A 17,425-nucleotide genomic window follows, 5' to 3' on the forward strand; every position below is an offset into this window, starting at 1 on the left:
TAGCAATCTGTTATTTGCAAAAACAGATAAACATTGAAATTGTGAAGGTTAACTTTCATTTTAGACGAATTGCACCATTTCTATTACGTACCAGGATGACATATATTAATTATTGGGAAAAATCTTAAGTGTTAGAAAAATTGGAGTCACGAACAATAACTATTTTGGTTTTAAAAAGGTGTGTCTAAAAGCTTAGAGTTATTACATATAGTTTAATGCCCATTTGGAATAAGGCAGAATATAACATTGACTCTGACTGCAAGTGTGTGAGAAGTTTCCTGATGTTTTTTTAAATATTTTACAAATGTCACAAGGCGCATGTCTTGTAGAACACCTGTTTCCCTACCAGCGTTTTTCCTCTATATAAAGTTGGTTCCGTAAAAAAGCATCATTCCCAATGAGACAATTTTTCTCAATGTCAAAATAATAAATTCCCAATTCACACAAAAATCCCAATTTGCAGAAAAAAATTGACAAGTTAATCCCTTTTTTCAAAACATCGCAGTCTACACAATAGGTCAGTTTACCTGCTAAGCATGTTTTTACAACAACCAAAACTTAATTCAGTTGTGTCCGAATTTTCTGTTTACTGTCTGAGTACTGTCTAAAGTATACTGATTCAATATTGAATCATCTAAAAACCGTAACGATAAAGATAAAGCATGTTTGATTTTAAATCAATTTTGAGGAAAATTTGTCTATTCAAAATCATTTGCAATATAATTTAGTTAAAATGAACAAAAGTTTTAACCAAAAATAAAATATTTCAAATGCCTCTTAGTTTTGATACAAAATCAATAGACCTACACTTTCCATGCGGTAACACAACGTTTTTCATAAGCAGCATGTTTTGGCGTGCTTTTTACTGGAACAAAGAATGGACCATACACACAAAATATAAATGACTTGTGCACTGTTGATTTGAAGCTAGAATTTGAAAACATGGCATTAACATTCATATTCAAAAGTGTGTTTCGGACTACAAATATAATTATGGTCTAAGAGAATGCAACAAAACATTTACAGCTTCAGGTTATTAAATAAATATTTATTTATTTAACTTCTTAACTTCGCGAAACAAATGTTATTAATGACAGTATGAAGAATAAATTGAACAATTTCCACGAGGATTACACAGTCTTATAAGTAACTGGCCACCATTTTTTCGCGGAATAGTAAACCGTAATGACTGATTAGTTTGGTAGGTACAGCAACGCCACAGAACCACTTTCCATTGATAGTGACACTGGGTTTTTCACGCATAACTGATTCACAATCGTTAGCATCTTCAGTGCCATGGAGCCATACTCTTATACTATACTACTCATTCAGTAGTATGTAACCAATTTTGGTGTGAAATGAACACAGCCAAACAAATTACCGGTTCTGATTATCAACTGCGCATTTATACAATTCTGACTTTTAAAATTGTCAAATTGTTAAATATCAAATATTGAGTCCAGTGCATAGTTGTCAGATATTGTTTATAGCAAAGTGTCATTGACGGTCTAGTCTACTAACGCAAACCAAATTCAGTCAGAGGCAGGTTATCCTATGGAACAGGAGAATCAAGAACCCCAATTTAGACCATTGTTTCTTTCAAGAACAGCTTCAGTTATAAGTGTGTTTAGTTAAATAAACTCGTTCAGTGTTGATAGAAACAGGACTTTGCAGGAAATATTTTTAAAGAAAGTCTCCTCTTAGCAAAAATTTAGTTCAGGCAGAAAGTAAAATCCCTGATTAGCCTGTGTTGACTGCACAGGCTAATCTGGGACAACACTTTATGCATATCATGAAACCCAATTTTCACAGAGCATGGCTTATATGTAAAACCCGTCTCCCACCACATATATGTAGGTCAAGGATAAGACTTACAGATCAAAGGGTCAACAGCTTATCCAGTTTGTAACAAGTCATTTATTATGCAAGTTTAAAATAACTCACCATAAATTACCACATAAAGAGACTGAGTGTTGCATGTGTCACCTGTCTAATTACCTCTAATACTTAATGCTTATTGCATAGACAAGGGTTCTCATTACAAGTCGTATGTTTCTCTAAAACTGTGTGTAATTGTCAAAATAAAATTTGACTTATAATACTTGCGACAAATTGATTGCTTAGAAAAACATCTTTCAAAACATATGCATCCTTAACGCCTATCTTTTCAAATCCTAAAAATATCCCTGTTAATGTTTACTCAACAAACCCTCTAGTTTCGTACTAAGAATTAAGTACTGTAGAACATCATTGTGCCCCTGCCATGAAGAAAAGAGAAGGGTACTCAATGTATAGCTAGACAACACTGACCTGGCACTCATAAACAAAAACTATTATTAAAGGGTAAAGTGTCGTTCCTGATTTGCCTATGCTGCCTGCATAGGCTGATCAGGGATGACACTTTAATGTGTATGCATTAAGCCCCATTTTCCCAGAGTGAGGCTCACATACATGTACATGTATAACATGAAGAAGACTCAGACCTCCTGTCAGTAGAATATTCCCAATGGGAGTTTTGGTTTAGGCATACAAACATTACAAATATGTGTGATGTAACCCATCAGACACAGACCACGAAACCTGTAATAAAACTGTGACACCAAATTACATACAATGCCATATTATTAACCCTTTGCATGCTGGGTAATTTGTCTTCTGCTAAAATGTCGTATGCTGAATTTCTAAAATAAGCATTTTCTTCATTTTTTTTCAAAGAATACTATCAGAATAGCAAACAGTTTGGATCCAGATGAGACGCCACGTTCTGTGGCGTCTCATCTGGATCCAAACTGTTTGCAAAGGCCTTTAAAATTCGGCTCCAGCGCTTTAAGGGTTAAGTCTGAAAATCATATTTTTCTTTTCAGAAGTAAGCACTTAATGTTTGTTCGTGTTTCACATGTTTACTTCAATATGTTACAATTATAATCTTCATAACAGATGAGTTGCTTGTAAATTGTTTAAGCAGTCCAAGTTAGGTTTTTAATAAAGTGGCCTGCTTAAACTTTGCATTCACGCCACAAAGCTACACAATATTCTTTAGAGAGATGTTGTCATTAGATAGCCATTATCAGTGTCTAAAGATTGTTTGATATAAATAGTGATTGTTTGTTAAGACAACTTATTTTTAGAATATTACTCTATTTTAAGCCTACTTTGGAAAATGGCCAATGATCTGTTTACTTCATGTGCATACAGTGTAATTTTCATATTATAGGCTTGCCATAAAATTTGAAGTATTTTTGAGTAAATAACAGATAAAAAGCAATGATACTCGGGTCTCCATATCAATTTATAAAATTATAGAGATATAGTTCTTAAATTTATTAAGTGCCATGTCTTCTCTAAAGTCATGCAAGGATATCTGGTCTCATTAGCAGACAGGGTGGCTCCTTACCCATTGATTTTTTTATCTTTATAAAGTACCTGTCAAAGGCACTTCCCAAGGAAACTCAAGGTAAAAGACCAAATTTCCAATTACCATGCAAACAATTCCCAAAATAAAGCAAAGCTGATTTAATTTCTTTCCAAAAGCGCATTATCTGCAAGTGAACAAATAAAATGAGTACTGAAACTGAATTTTCCCAATTGCAGGAATTTTCAAGGTAACTTTTTCTAAATGGCGTGGGACCAATATTTTTCTTATTGGGCAAATATCAAATTAAAGCCTATTTATATAAGCTCCATTGCTGGGCGGACACCATATCCACTTCACCAAGGCGACATTGAAAGTAAAGGTTCTAAAGATTGCACTGCACAAGTGCATTTGAAATAAATGATACTCATTATAGCAGGCTTCAATTAAACATCAAATTAGTAAAGATATTTCATCACAGATTGTCAAAATGACAAATAAATTAAAAAAACAGATTGTCTCACCTGGAGCTCAAACCAGTGGCCTATGGAATAAAAGTCTACAGCATAAACCACTTGGCCATCTACATACATTTTTAATCATTTAAATTTCATGTAAGCAAACCATGTGACGCAACAAAATATTATTAAAACAACATTGTAATTCCAAAGTATCCACTTGTTTTACGTTTGTAACGCTTTATAAGTTGATCAATATTTAACGATGATAGTTCAAAAACCAAGGTATATTTGCAGTTTTAGTCTACGTCATTAGTTGTAATACGCTCCCTGAGTGATACTGTTTTTTTAATATTTTTAATCTGTGACAAAAAGTTTGAAAATTGTCATTTTTACAAACAGTGAACAAGTCTCTTCAATAATTTGATGTTTAATTGAAACTCTGCTATATAATGAGTTTCAGCTATTTCAAATGCACTTATATTGTGGTGCAATCTTAAGAATCTTTGATCTTTATGAATTGATATTCGAATTGCTAATCTTTTAGTTAGAAGTCTGTTTTTACACCTACAAGCAATTATTTCGTAATCTAGCATGCATAGTTAACATTCTTAAAATATTTTTTAGGATTTTGCTTTAAAATTGTACTTAATCAAAATTAAATAATCTAATAAGCTTTTAATTAAAAACTAAATGCTTAATCAAACAATTTACAAAATGGTGAACAGGTCCTGTTAAAGTATCTAACAAATTTGTATACATGAAATTGCAATGTTAAAAAACTATAATTTTGATGCCAATAACATAGAAATGTTCTATTTTAAGTACTTTCCCCGGTCCAGGCAAATTATAAATAACAAGGTTCAACCCACTTTTATTGTTAAAAAAAGGTTTTGTCCACTTTTGAACTTCCCAGTGCTAACTTGTTTAGTTGTTTCTGTATATTTTCAGATGGCGTTATTAAAACCTGGGAGTCAGAAAGTGGAAAGCAGATTTCTGTGGCCTATGAACACAAGGGCTGGATCACAGATTTCTTATATTGGTATGCATTCAATAAATGTTAATATCCCACTCTCCTGAATAAGTACTCCAGAATAAGTGAAAACACAAACAAAAACTTGCAGACAATGTTTCTTCTGGATATCTTACGAACTAAAATTAAACATATTGAGTATTGAAATTTGTCAAATAATAACTACAAAGTAACATTAATTGGAAAGATTTTTGTACATGCAATAGCTGCTGATGCCTCTGTGGTAAATCTAGTCAGTAAGTTAGTACCGAGCAAAACACAAAATATAAATTTCATTCTCAACTATTTTGAATATCAACATATTTATGTGATAATTTTCTAACATAAGACATTGTTTCTGCTGCTAGTTAAAATGAGCTTCTTTCATAAGAACAGGTACCAGATTGTGTGCATGCATAATAAGTTTTTTTAGTGGATTGTGGCTTTAATGAACATTATCATCCTCATGATTTTCATTATTAGGGCTGTCACGATTCACCGGTATACCGGTATATCGCGGTGCATGTCGTGAAAAAAATCGCACCGCGGTACGGCGTTGCCGCACCGGTTTTTTTTAATATTATTAAATTTGCACATATATAAATACATTACATAATTATTTTGATACAGATATCGTTTTGAAAACTGTAGAAGCGATTCAAAAGGGCTAAATAAATAATCCGTTAATATCCAGGTCAAGCAAGCGCTTCCACTGGTAGATGTTTAACTTTCACGTTTAAAATACGGCGATGTATGGGTCCGTACCTTTTTTGGAATTTGGGTTAGATTTCCTTTGCAAATAAGTTCATAAATATCCAAAAGATGTTTACTCTATTTCTTATTTTCTTTCTTTAGAATATCAATCGTTCAAAGCATGGCACTTCCAAATCATGTTATCTTAAGATTATGAATAAGTCGATGAAGAGTCAGAACGCTACGGATTTTCAATACTGGGCCTGCTGACTCCGCATTTTAAACATGCCCTTGAAGCGTTCGATTTACACAGGTCGTAGTCACAGCTATTGTAAACAACATGGCGGACATTTTAGAAAAAGACGCGAATAACAATAACAATGACTACTTCTATCAAGTTTATTACAGTTTCTAGTCATACTATGATACCAGTGTTTTCTGATTATTGAGTTAAATAAAGTTTGTAAACTGTTTTCTTTACAGATACATATTCTGTAAAATATCGCGGTACGTACCGCGATACAGTGTTGCCGTACCACGATATACCGCGGTACGCTCACGGCGTATCGTGACAGCCCTATTCATTATGCACCATATGGATCTTATGGTTTTTAATGTATATTTTATTAGAACTTCAGCTTGAAATGTTTGCTATGACAATATTAGTTCAAAATAGAGAATTTCTGCATTACTAAGTCTGTTTATACCTTTAACTCAATGTACATAATTATATGTGTACAAATTATGCATTTTCATTCTAAGTCAATATAGTTGTGGTGCCTGTGGTTATGCTTTTGTATATACAAGAAAATTAATTATTGCATCTGTCACTTTCATTTAATAAATGTGTGTTTTATATTTTGGGTTAAGAACAGGGATTTTTTCGCATAGCTATTTAGTATCCTCCAATAATTTTCTAGAATTGTACAGACTGTATTTATTGCCTCATGATTTTGACAATTATTGATTTAAACCTTTTCACAATCTGCAATTAACCTTTTGACACTTAATCACCAGGTGTAATTTAAAAAAACTTGCCGATTCAATTGTGCACCAAACCACACTTGGTAATTCCATTATCAGACATTGTGGGAAAATTCTTAAATCTGGTATTCAATGAAATATTATCATGGCTTAATAACCTTTGCATTACATTAATAATGCCACATTAGATTTATTTAAAAACACACACAATAGACTTAATATTATTTGGCAATAGGTGTGTTGACTTCTTGCTCTCTCTGTAAAATGCTTGGGTGGAACTGATTTTAATGTACTTTTATCCAGAGTTACCTATTATTCAATAGACAAGTTTTTGGCCTGGTGTTAATGTCCAAATTGATATTTGCACATCCAGTTTCAAGACATTTAATAAGAGACATTATCATCAAATGTTAAACCCCATTTCACAGGTTTGTTGGCTGCAAGCTTACAGCAAAATATAAATTTGCACCCAGTCTTTTCAGACAGACACACAATTAATGTATCTATTGCAAAAGAAATAGTTTGTGGTGAAATAAAGGTCATTTCTTTTAACAGTTCATGATGACTAATGATGCTGTTTTTACTATATATTGCTTGACTCTTTAATGTCTTTTGTAGGAGTGAGACAAAGTTAATGCTGTCATCGGCCAATGACAGAAACATAATAGCATGGGCATCAGGGGGCGGAGTTTACGACAGAATCAATGTAAGCATTCTTTTCTTGGGGGACAATCTTTTGGTGTGTAAAGGAATGAGTCGTATGAAGATTTATTTCAGTATTTCAAAATGTTTTTTTGTCCCCTACCGGTTTCACCGGAGGGGACTTATGGTTTGCGCTCTGTCTGTCAGTCAGTCAGTCAGTCAGTCACACTTTTCTGGATCCTGCGATAACTTTAAAAGTTCTTAATATTTTTTCATGAAACTTGAACCATGCATAGATGGCAATATGGAAATTATGCACGTCATTTCATTTTGTTCCTACGTCAATAATTCTGGTTGCTATGGCAACAAATAGACTAAAATTACTGCTGAAAATGGTGGTTTTCTGGATCCTGGGATAACTTTAAAAGTTCTTAATATTTTTTCATTAAACTTGAAATATGGATAGATGGCAATATGGACATTATGCACGTCATTTCATTTTGTTCCTACGTCAAAAATTCTGGTTGCTATGGCAACAACAAAAATTCTGACAATGGTGGAATTTCTGACAATGGTGGAGCCGGTAGGGGACTATATTGCTTGGCAATAGTCTTGTTTACAATAATATATGAGCCACGCTTTAGAAAAAAGGGTTTAATGCATGTGGGTAAAGGGTGGTCCCAGATTAGCCTGTGCAGTCTACACAGGCTAATCAGGGACGACACTTTATGCCTAATCTGGTTTTTTGTGATGACTGCCTTTAAAAGAAAAATATAAAAAAGCGGAATGTGTCGTCCCTGATTAGCCTGTACAGACTGTGCAAATCTGGGACGACACTTTAGGCACATGCATTAAACCCCCTTTTCACAGAGCAGTGCCTATATACTTTTTTATAAATAAACATATTATTATTACAAAAATAATTATATCATCCAAGCCTATATATTTTATATCCTACAGTATTCTACTGTCTTAGACTTCTGTGCATCCAGTATATTCCATAAAGGATGTTTTGAGTTTAAACAATGATTTCCCAATCGTTTCTGAACCCACTCCATCACAAGAAATAGATAGAATCTACATGATGCTCAAACACGACCTATTACAAATCGGCAAAATATGTGGTTTGATAATAATAATAATAATATGTCCCACGTTTTAATAAATACATTTACATAATTATCCCCCGCCATAGTCGGAGGGATATTGTTTTGGCGTTGTCCGTCCTTCCGTCCGTCCGTCTTTCCGTCCGTCCGTTCCGGCACTTTTGTGTCCGGAGCCATATCTTGGAAGTGTTTGGCGGATTTCATTAAAACTATATATATGGATAAGAGGATGATGCACGCCAAATGGCATTGTACACCATCTGTAAATAACAGAGTTATGGCCCTTTATTTCTTAAAAAAAATGCTTTTTTAGTGTCAAATATAACACTTTTGTGTCCAGAAGCATATTGGCGGGGGATATCAATTCAACGAATTTGCTTGTTTTCTTATTATTTTCTCCATCAGGGTATTGCTCAAGAAACAAAGTGTTAACTTCTTATGGGACACAATGTCATTAAATGACTTGAACTGTCACACTCTTTTGTGACGTAATAATTAATGGATGTAAATAATGCAAATAGCGCAAATAAATGTATTTGGTGTATAATACTAAGATTATTCAACATTACAACACTGTGATATATTTAAATACTATATGTACACATCTGGCATACTCTCATCTGACTTGACCATCGGCCCAATATGGTATGACAGCTATGTATGGAAACAAATTCTGGGAACTTGTACACAACATTGTTAAATGAATTAATAATATATAATTATATTGTCCAAATTTAGAATATCAAGGCTCTTTTCCTATTTTACTTAATGAATGTTTTAATAACTATAAATGATACATTGATTTAAACAATGAGACAATTTCTACCATCCCGTGGTTTATTTGTTGTGTGTAAAATAAATATGCATAATAACCTCAACAGATTTTATATGCTGACAAAACACACACAAAGAAGAGGAATGCCTATCTCTTTAATTAGAAAAATATATATATATTGTACATTTGGCATTTCTACAAATATATGTAGTTTGCATATGGTTAATCTTTTTTTTGTTTCGTTTGTAGATTGGAGTTCCTGTTTACTGTATGGGAATATGTGCACGTCGACATCAACTTCAAATATTCTGTGGAGTCAATGGCGGAATCCGCATTTATGCATTAGATGAAAGTATGTTGACATGTATGAGTTCTATAGGCATATTAATTATTGCCAATAATTTTATGTGATGTATTCCGCAATTCAAATGTTTTGAAATACTTGCGTTATTTGAGTATATAGCATATAAATATATCATTAAAAAAATCACACATGGCAGTGCAAACCATTTGCAATGTTCCATGCTAAACTGCAGGCTTGTTCCCTGTGCTTTAGAAGAATTCTTAGGAATTGCCTGTACATATATTTTACAAGTATGTAATACTAAAATTGTTCTACTCTTAAGTAGGCAACATTAAGGTTAGAACTACCATGTGATTTCATTGTTTTCTGGCACACACAATATAACGATGATTCCTGTTTTCACAAAAATGTGCAAGGTAATCATCATACAAAATGTTCATGAGAAATGTTACATGGTGAATCATTGTTTTGTACATGTTTTAAGTTTGCTCCCTTTTCATATGAAAGCATTTTGTTAGGCAGTTTTGTATATACACATACGCCTTGTGTGTTTTTTTAAATAATAATTTTATGATAATCTTTGTAACCTAACTTAAAATTATACTTATGATTTTAATAAACATCAATTTATAGAGCGGGAATCAGGTCATGTGATCAACTGTAATCGGGTGCTATACATTGCCAAAGAACATACAGACATTGTGAGGTGCATTTTGTGTACAGACTCACGGACATACTCGGCAGGGTAAGAAATTAGTTAAATGTCTAATTTCAGAATTGTGTTCAGTCATAAAAAAAATCATTTGCTGTTGCTCTCATTGATGTACGAAGTGATTTATACAGTTGAAATAGTAAATTATGAAGAAATGGGCAAGCTTTGTTTTGATTGACTGTAGCTTGAAATGAAACAATGACTACTTGAATTTTTATATTATTTTATTATCCCCTGCTGACAAATGTAGGAATATAGAAATCTGTTTGTCACACTTTTTTCCTTTGTATGACCTCTCCTACATTTTGCGTGCAATGTTTGTCAATCTTGTTCAGATTGACAATCTCCAAGTGCTACAGGGCATATTATCAACGGTTTGTTATTCAGTTATTTTGTAAGGAGTTATAGCCCTTTGTTTAAAATTACATTTAAAAGTTTCTGTGCACAACTCCTCCTACATGTTGTGCGCAAAATTTTGTCAAACTTGAACAGAAAAATATTTTCGAAGTGCTAGAGTGCATATTGGGTTCTGTGGCCTAATTATTTCGAAGAAGAGGGGGTATATTGCTTTGCTCATGTCGGTCGGTCTGTCTGTCGGTCTGTCGGTCCGTCCACCAGGTGGTTGTCAGATGATAACTCAAGAACACTTGGGCCTAGGATCATGAAACTTCATAGGTACATTGATCATGACTCGCAGATGGCCCCTATTGATTTTGAGGTCACTAGGTCAAAGGTCAAGGTCACGGTGATCCGAAATATTAAAATGGTTTTTGAATGATAACTCAATAACGCATACGCCTAGGATCATGAAACTTCATGGTTAGATTGATCATGACTCGCAGATGACCCCTATTGATTTTCAGGTCACTAGGTCAAAGGTCAAAGTCACAGTGACTCGAAATAGTAAAATGGTTTCCGGGTGATAACTCAAGAATGCATACGCCTAGGATCATGAAACTTCATGGGTAGATTGATCATGACTTGCAGATGACCCCTATTGATTTTGAGGTCACTAGGTCAAAGGTCAAGGTCACAGTTACCCGAAATAGTAAAATGGTTTTTGGATGATAACTCAAGAACGCATATGCCTAGGATCATGAAACTTCATGGGTAGATTGATCATGACTCGCAGATGACCCCTATTGATTTTGAGGTCACAAGGTCAAAGGTCAAGGTCACGGTGACCCGAAATAGTAAAATGATTTTCGGATGATAACTCAAGAACGCTTATGCCTAGGATCATGACACTTCATAGGTACACTTCAACACCGTTATTTCGAACACCGATAATCCGAAGTCACCGTTATTTCGAAGTATTTTCCGGGTCCCGATTTTGGTTCTTCTTTGTTTAATGTAAAATTTCATTGTTAATCCGAACTTCGTTAAACCGAAGAAATCGTTAATTCGAAGTGATTCTGTCGGTCCCAACACTATAATTCGCACCTAATTATCAATCTTTAATCCGAAGTCAAAACTGCAAAACACTGAGCGTAATTTCACACCTTTGTCGTCTGCGCTTTGCACGTCAAAAACCGATAATTACACCTTTGTCGTCTGCGACTTAATCAGCCAGCGATCAGCGGACGCAGTACTTAAAAGATTAATCCAGCGACGACGACGAGGCCGACAACACAAGAATGAACTTGATATCCAATCAATGTGTGACCGCATCAACGACGTAAGGCAGTTCTGCGAGCAAAACACGGGCGGAGTGAATTGTTGAATGTCCTTGACAAATTGGAGAAATATGTTACATGCGTCCAGTTTAGCGCTGCTAACGCCGATGTTCAGAGAGACATCGCGTCTAATTAAAAAAAGTTTATTCATTTCCGAAAATGTACTCATATGTATTTACATGTATTATAATGTGTGGCTTCATGGTATTTTATATCTTCTGTAATTAGAGAAAAATAAAAAGAAGAAGAAAAAGAATCGTTTTATTCCTCCATTTGTTACAAATAGAAATCTATTGCTATCTGACTAGTTTACGTTTTTAAGTAAAACCATTATTAATATTAGCGTGTAATCGAACCATGCGAATTCCACAACGTTTTATTTGTACAGAGTCAAAGAAGTCTTCTGTCAAATGTTTGTTTCGAATAATCGTTAATCCGAAGTTTTTTTTACGGTCCCGACGACTTCGAAATAACGGTGTTGAAGTGTACATTGATCGTGACTCGCAGATGACCCCTATTGATTTTCAGGTCACTAGGTCAAAGGTCAAGGTCACAGTGACAAAAAACGTATTCACACAATGGCTGCCACTACAACGGACAGCCCATATGGGGGGCATGCATGTTTTACAAACAGCCCTTGTTAAAGAGTTATAGTCCTTTGTTTAAGATAACATATACAATCTTCTGTGGCAAGTGCTGCTGGGCAAATTGTAAAGTGTGTAATTGTTTAAGGAATTATTTCCCATTGTTTAAAATTACATATAAAGATATATGGCATATTGTCAAGGTTTCACTTTTTCACTTTGTCTTTATTTTTTGAAGGAGTACACTGTAATTGTCCTTTGTTTAAAATCTCAAAATGCAAGGGCCTTGTGCTTGCAGTTTCCCTTTTTTTCTTTCAAAATGTATCACACATTCTTTCTGTACCCTTTTTATAACAATGCATTAGCCGTGTACACACAAGTTTTTAGACCCCTTACTCTTATTATTATGTTATATATTATAACATGTGTTACTTACTTAATTATATGAATTCCATACATATACTTGTCCCATTGTCATCCTTCTCCAGGCTCGGGGAAAATGGGTAAGCATGAAGGCCCATGCACATCATTTAAAAGGGATCTACTCTCTGTTACTGCCTCTTTTTATCCCGGATCAAATAATTTGGGGTATAATGTTTTTAGCCTGTCTGTCTGTCATTCTGTATGTCATTCTGTCCCAAAACTTTAACCTTGGTCCTACCCATTACAATATTGAAGATAGTAACTTGATATTTGGCATGCATATGTATCTCATGGAGATGAACATTTTGAGTGGTGAAAGGCAGAGCTCCAGATAAGGGTCGTATTTTCGTAATTACGAATTATTTTCAAGTCCGTTACGTATTTATTTTAAAATCTTGTCGTACCATTAAGAATTTCAAAATCAAGTTACGAATATTATTTTTGCATCGGTTCGTATCGATTTTTATTGAGTTTTTTTCGCGTATTAAAGATCTTTGCTGTGCTTATATAGAATGGTTATCGGGTTTGTATAACAAAGCGCATTTTTTTCCAATAAAAGCGGCGTATACAGTCTATCTGTCAAAAAAACACTGGCGGCGCCCAGAGAACGTCCTAAAAAACTGCAAAGCGTCCAAAAACACGCTTTTAACATATTGTACGCAAAGTGAGCCGAAGTTAAATGTTTAGAAAGACATTATAGAAAAGATCTTATACGATGTTGTATGTTCAGTTGCCGACACAGTCGGAAAAGCTAAACAAAAACGCGACACAACGGGTCCAAACTTAAACACACAAAAAAACATTGAACGAGTGGAAGGGACAAGTCCCGTGGCTAATCGTTGAAAAGATTGAAGGGGAGACCCATTTTAATTGTGAATAATGTAAAAATTCATCTAAGGCATACAATCTAAGCACAGTTTGGGCATATGAAGGTATTTGAAAAATAACATTGTATAATACTGAAAAGACACTGTTGAACTCGCATAAATAAAGTTGCTAGTATGTTTATTTTGATTTTTTTGCATGAAAATAACCATTATTATTTATTTATAGGTCATTTAGAAAAAATAAGAATTATTTTCCATAACTTAGTAGTAACGTTGAGAATAAAATTTCAGAGTTAAGAATTCTATTTGAAAATCTGGTAGTAATTTCAGAATTTCACAAAACCTTATCTGGAGCTCTGGTGATAGGTCAAGGTCATCCTTCAAGGTAAAAGGTCAAATATATTGCTTCAAAGCGGCGCAATAGGGGGAATAGTGTTTCAAAAACACAGCTCTTGTTATATAGGTTTTTTGCATAACTGATAACAATTTATTGATAATGTAGACTCGCAAAGTGTTTCCTGTTATTGCATGGATACATTTGTTGAAAATATACCATCAGTATATTTTTGAATACTTGTGCATAGGACATAAAGAAGAAAAAATATCTGCTAATTATGCTCCTTGTATTAATATTGCTGTTGTTTAAGGGTCCTTTTTGTTGTAAGGGCCTTTAAACCAGCCTTTCGGAATAGGTAGAAATGTAGAAGATATTCATTTGAGCTGCGCTCTGCAAAAAGGGGGTTTAATGCATGCGCTTTAAGTGTCATCCCAGATTAGCCTGTTCAGTCCACACAGGCTAATCAGGGACGACACGTTCCCTCTTTAATTGATTTTTTGCTAAGAAGAGACTTTCTTGAAAGGAAAATATCATAAAAGAGGAAAGTGTCATCGCTGATTAGCTTGCCCTTACTGCACAGGCTAATCTGCGACGACACTTTATGCACATGTATTAAACCTCGTTTTCTTAGAGCATGACTTTTATATTGCGGTATTTCGTCAATTGTTCACCTAATTTGTTCTATCTGTTTCTTTTGTGGTTGCAGATACGATCAACGACTCATCATCTATGAAACGTTAACTGGAGACAATAGCTTAAAGACATTTGCCATGTAAGTTGTTAGCTGACTCAGTCATTACTATAAAACATCAAATTCCATTTATCCTATTATTTAAAAAAATGTCTTATTTTTATAAACTAACAAAAGAAAATATCTTAAGTTTCCAGAAGAACACAAGAAACATAAAAGAATGTCACGTAAATAAGCAAAATGAGGTCCTTGTTCGGAGCATTACAAGTTTATCCCGACTAGTGCTGCAACAATACGCCAAAAACCATATTGCAATATATTGTCAGTTCAAAATCCCGTATTGCAATATATCGCAATATATTGCTTACTTGTACCAAAATTATAACTTGCCAATTACCTGATAATCCCGTATATTCCAGTTTTAAAGCAAATTCTGGTATATATTTACTATAAATGTGCTCAAGAATAACAAGAAACACAAACATTCGCAAATTTTCTTAAGTATCAAATACATTTTGGCATTTGTTACTATTTAAAGATGTGATGAAATAACGTCCAAGCGGGGTGTTTTTTTCCACTGAACAAGCGTAATTCACCTGACGTGATGTTCCCGTTTTTATACAACACAAAATACACCCATACTTTCCATGCGACGTTCTACATGTCTGTATAATTTTTGCGCGCTATTTATTGAGACAAAGGATAAAGCACTTTTTATTTGACGCTAGAATTTTTTATTGTTGCATTAGCATTCAAATTTGGAAGCGTAATTCCGAAGTTCGGAATACAAATTTAATAATGCTCAATTCAGAATCAAACAAAACATTTACAGCTGTGCGCAATTAATTCAACGATAATCTGTTCAAAAGCATAGTACGAATGCTCCGATGTAACAACGCTACTCCGTATAATACACCTTCAGAATGCTATTTTTACGGATTTTTTTTTTACACTGCTTTGTTTTGTTTACCTTGTTATCATTATTTCGATGGCTTTTCTGGACGAAATGTGAATGAATTTTTGTAAAATGTTCGTACCGGTATAATGAAAATCGTATCGCAATACAATATGCGAATTGCGTATTGCGATATATACCGATAAACCGGTATATTGTTGCAGCACTAATCCCGACTATGCTGAAATAAGCTTTCTTTTACTCATGCGTGGTTTATCTTGAAAATACATCGTCTGATAATGCGATGGAAAGCTTAATACAATGAAATTGATTTGTTTAAATCAGGCAGGGCCCTCAATCTATCAAATCTGCAGCCAAATTTCTGCCACAGTCCCCCACCTGAAAAGTATACTTTTTTCTCCTTTTGGCGGGAAAAATTCCCCCTGAAATAAATTTTTTTTTTTGTTAATTTTTTTTGTTTGTTTTTTTAATAAGATGTGTCTCATGATTATTATATCTCAATTCTATTTCAATTTAATCTGGTCAAACATACTAAATTATGAAAAATGAAATGAATATAGTGCAAACATGTACAAATGTTATAATGAGAGTAAGAAAAAAAATCCCCCCAAAAGCGAAACGCCGCGAAAGTTCCCCCTCATGAGGGTAGCGACCCGCTTCACCTAAAATGGATTGAGGGCCCTGTCAGGTTTCACATTTATTATGTGTAAGTATTGCTGAATAATGGTACTTTTGCTATTTTCCTCAAGATGATCATATCACTAGTGTAGGTTTAGTTTCTTAGCAATATCATAATCATGGAAGTGCTTTTACAAATGAAGTAGTTGGTTTAGAAATCATATTTGTCTTTTTCTGCCAGTATTAGTTTTGAATCTACCAAAGTGTTTTGTTTTGTTTCTTGTTTAAGACTTCAATAAGCAACATATTATGACAGGGTAAAGTTGCCCTTAGAAAAATGAATTATTTATCAGGTAGTTTTATCAAGCAATTGTCGTATATTATTTCTAAACCCATGTTGTTGAGTTATTGTATTTTACATTGCTATCAAATTTACTGCATGAGTTTGTCTCAATCTTGTTTTGTATCTTTCAGAATAAACGGTGCTCATGACGCTGGGATTTCATGTTTGTTGCTGGCAAAGGACAATGAAAACAACTCATGGTTGGTGATTTTCTGTTGGTAGCTTAGTCTATTAGTTTGATTGATATGCTATCCAGTTTTCAACCGGGCAGTCCTGAGTTTGATCCATGAATATTGAACATTTCATGGTACTGATTTTACACTGATTTCATAACTCTTAGATGTATAACACTATCAAGCTCAAGTTAAAGCAAAAATGTAGCAGCTTAAAACAAAGTTGCTTGCTAGATTGTCATTAATGAAGTCAAATTGGAAAGTGTACAGCATTGATTTGTAGAACTAGTCCACAGAAACAAGTATAGAACTAAAAAAAACAGTATTTAAAGGCCCTATAAATGTGACAAATCCAATTATTATGCATATAAACTGGTCTAATTTTTACCGGATTTCAACAGTCCAACCCCTCTTAAGCAGCCAATCAAGGGAAACGGCCAAACTGGCTGCTTAAGCGGGGTGGCCTTTTAAGAGGGGGTTGGGTCATAGGGAGTCTAGTGTTGATGAGTGCATGGCCAACTGTTCAATTTTTGTATAAACAAAATGGTAAATATGTGTTCATGTACTATACAATGTATAGATCTTTAATTTTATTTCTTCCTTTCTAAAGTCAGCTATTAAACAACATTTCCATTCATAAAAAATATTCCATTCATCTTTCTAATCATCATCATCAATATCATCCTCATCAGAATCAAGTCAATGAAAAAGAATCATTCTCATGATTCGTTGTTTACAGAATGCGCGTTGTATGGCCCCAATGCACTTAAGATGGGAACAGTTGTGAATCAGTTATGCG

General features: G+C 34.0%; 1 protein-coding gene across 3 annotated transcripts in view; it reads left to right on the forward strand.

The window, feature by feature from the left end:
• LOC127875958 (uncharacterized WD repeat-containing protein alr3466-like) overlaps positions 1-17,425 on the forward strand; it is a 40,684-nt gene that overhangs the window by 702 nt on the left and 22,557 nt on the right. For all 3 annotated transcript variants that reach the window (XM_052420736.1, XM_052420735.1, XM_052420737.1), the window contains 6 exons: positions 4,762-4,852; positions 7,118-7,205; positions 9,272-9,374; positions 9,960-10,071; positions 14,592-14,657; positions 16,585-16,653. In XM_052420736.1, the coding sequence (XP_052276696.1) occupies positions 4,762-4,852; positions 7,118-7,205; positions 9,272-9,374; positions 9,960-10,071; positions 14,592-14,657; positions 16,585-16,653 (529 nt within the window). The remainder of the gene's footprint in view (positions 1-4,761; positions 4,853-7,117; positions 7,206-9,271; positions 9,375-9,959; positions 10,072-14,591; positions 14,658-16,584; positions 16,654-17,425) is intronic.

Source organism: Dreissena polymorpha, chromosome 4 (genome assembly GCF_020536995.1).
Source record: "Dreissena polymorpha isolate Duluth1 chromosome 4, UMN_Dpol_1.0, whole genome shotgun sequence".
Classification (NCBI taxonomy): domain Eukaryota; kingdom Metazoa; phylum Mollusca; class Bivalvia; order Myida; family Dreissenidae; genus Dreissena; species Dreissena polymorpha.